Source organism: Daktulosphaira vitifoliae, unplaced genomic scaffold (assembly GCF_025091365.1).
Source record: "Daktulosphaira vitifoliae isolate Bord-2020 unplaced genomic scaffold, ASM2509136v1 Scaffold_4, whole genome shotgun sequence".
Lineage (NCBI taxonomy): Eukaryota > Metazoa > Arthropoda > Insecta > Hemiptera > Phylloxeridae > Daktulosphaira > Daktulosphaira vitifoliae.
In genome coordinates, this window is record NW_026099575.1 from 14,130,164 (window position 1) to 14,133,209 (window position 3,046).

General features: G+C 24.9%; 1 protein-coding gene across 2 annotated transcripts in view; it reads left to right on the forward strand.

Annotated features, from left to right (window-relative positions):
• The window catches only part of LOC126904546 (LHFPL tetraspan subfamily member 2 protein-like), a 13,561-nt gene extending 11,684 nt beyond the window's left edge, over positions 1 to 1,877 (forward strand). Inside the window, exons 4-5 of one of the 2 annotated variants that reach the window (XM_050683660.1) lie at positions 404 to 517; positions 615 to 1,877. In XM_050683660.1, coding sequence (XP_050539617.1) covers positions 404 to 517; positions 615 to 757 — 257 coding nt within the window. In that variant the 3' untranslated portion in view covers positions 758 to 1,877. The remainder of the gene's footprint in view (positions 1 to 403; positions 518 to 614) is intronic. The other variant, XM_050683659.1, reaches the window with a different exon arrangement.
• The last annotated feature ends 1,169 nt before the right edge of the window (positions 1,878 to 3,046 follow it).

Consider the following 3,046-nt stretch of genomic DNA (forward strand, 5'->3'; position numbering starts at 1 on the left):
TTTATTATCTGTAGTAGCATAGTGGATCTACTACTCTACGTTTAACGGCAAATCATTAATAGAAAATTGGTCAATCAACTTTCATCATTGAACTTAAATACTTTAACCACTGAACTTTAACAAGTAATAATAGAATAACAGATAATTAAATAAAAATATTACATGAAATACATTTTTTTTCTATTATTAAACTAAAAATAAAGGTTATTATTAAATAAAATTAAAGTTTAGGTATTTTAACTCAGAAGGAATGAACATTTATTTTACGTATTATTGTAGAGTTTTTTTGATTAATCGAGTGTCTTTTCCTTAATTGATCACTCTGAAGTTAAATATATCATAGTCAAACTTATTTATTATCAAACACAGTTTCTAAATAATCGAATATATATGTCTATTTCAGGTCTACTATATATGACAGGAGTGATTTGTTTTGCAGCCGGTTGGGGTTCAGAACGCGTGGTTAACTTATGTGGTATACAAGCGGAGCCTTTTGTTTCAGCAAATTGCACAATGGGTAAGTTTCAATTTAGAATACTAAACGTTTTATAATTATACCGGATTTGATGTACTTGTAATGATCTGGTTTTTTATAATATTTTTATTCGCAACAGGTTCAGGTCTGTACACCGCAGCTTTCGGAATCGTTTTGACTTTCGCTACCGCAATGCTATCGGGACCGGCAGATCGAGCTACGTCCAGTGATAAAGTGGCACTGCATTTGGAACAAGGGGAAAATGTCGTATTCCTTTTGTAAAAACTTAATTATAATGAATGAATATTCGTTCATAGTAAACAATTCAAATGCAAATTTATATTTTCCTATTTAGCATTTTTAATCTTTCTTTACATACATACGTATAGAGAGTGGAACAGACCAATTGACAACTTTTTAAACTTTTGATACAATTAATATTTTGTTGTAATATTAAAAAAAAAAAATGTCTACGTTTTTAGACGTTAAAATTATATTTTTTACCATTTGTTTTTAATAATATTATTATTAGAATTTTTAATTAAAATTTTTTTAATAGTTTCAAACAATTTTTGATTATTTTTTTGAGTAATTATTTTAATATATTGAATGGAAAAGTAACGCGGGTGTAGTATGTTTTATAAACATACACCAACACGAGCTGTACCCATATGAGCAACACACCTATTTGATGTATTGTAATACTGGTAATTCAATAATTACTCGTCCTAAAATTTTTATTGGCCTAAAATCATTCTTGTAAGAAAACTACTAACAACTGATTATTTTAAAACGTTAAAAAATTTTAAATAAAAAAAAGTTCTTTTAATATTTATTATTATTAAAACAAATAAAAGAATATATGATCTCAACATCATCTGAGAATGCATAAATTATTAAAAAGAAAAAAAATTATAACAAAATGTTAATTGTATCAAAAATTCAAGAGTTGTCAGTTAGATTTGTTCCATCTGTGTGTATATATATAAACAGCTCTCGGTTATTATGCATCACTCGATTACTTAAAAAATATATACATAAATATTTTTTTTGTCTTTTTTAATAAGATATATATTTGAATTATCAGCCAAAAATTATTTTTTAATATTAACCCTAATAACATATAGAGGCAACAGCTTTATATTTTTATATGATAACATACAAAAAAATATATTTAAGAAAATGGCTAACTGGTCGATAACAACTTTTGGACCAGTCATTCAGTAGGTTTTAGCAATGTATAATATTTCTTAGCTACTATTCTCATCTCACTTTGGTTTGAAAATGAGAATAACTTGAGAAATACTGAAGAATTGTTATCGACTAAACGTTTTCTATTTTATAAGCCAGTTAATTATGAACGTTACCATTAAAAAAAAAAAAAATTAACGCCTCTATAAGTTATAAGGACATATAGGATATGTTTCTAAATAGTAATTAATAGTTGATATATTTAAGTAAAAAAAAAACTTAAAATTTGTTTTTCAATATTATATTTATTTTGTGAATGCCCGAGTAGTTTATGATAAATCGATCACCATGTATACTTAAAATAAAATATTTCTATGTTATTTTTTGTAGTATTATTTAAAAACTACAATTTTTATTAATTTACATTTTATTGATATATTTATTTACAAGAATATGAACAAAAACATCTTATTTATCTGTTAAATTAAAATTATTTCATGTTTAAGAATTTTTAATAATAATTTTGTATATGTAATATTATTTAACTATTGTTTTATATATTCTAATTGTATAAATAAATAATTTATTAAGGTTAACAATAATAAAATATTTGTATATAATAAAGTATGAAAATAGAAATCATTTTTTTTTTTGTTACATTTAGTAAATAATAAAACAAATTCAAAAATAGAATTTATTTTCTATAATTCAATAGTATACATAAAAAAAAATTGTTATCTAAATTTGAACTTTTTTGGTCAACCCTAAAAGGTTACTGATACGATCACATATACATAATTATATTTCACATCATTGTACCATTTGGCTTATAAAATAGATACAGTGACATACGTATTATTACAGGTGGGCAAACTGCACATATTAACACTTTTGGAATTCATGGTCACTTTGCCATAATGCCAATGTCTCAAACGCCACTTGACTTTTTACATTATCGCGTCTATTATTTTTATTGTCCTACATTTTAACTTAAATTAGCTACTACCAAGATAGTGTGTGTCGCTATCAGCTCCCTGTTGGATTATTATCATCTCTAGGTGTCCAGCAGGTTGTACTGCATATTTGATATTCATTTATATTAAATGCTTAATAAATATTTATATAGTTAACCAAGAATGTTGTATATATATATATAAATTAAATAGGAAATCTCAGTACCTAAGGTAGATATAGCTTAGCCAGCTATCCCCTGTTGGTCCCTTAGAAAACTGTTGACAGGCATTTAGTGTCAACTCCTAAATAGCTACGTAACAGGTGCTCAAGAGTTTGTATTCTTTACAAAAATCAACAAAAAACATAGGTAAACATGATTGTTACAATAAAATATTTATTTATCACAAAATAATTAAAGGTTTTTTT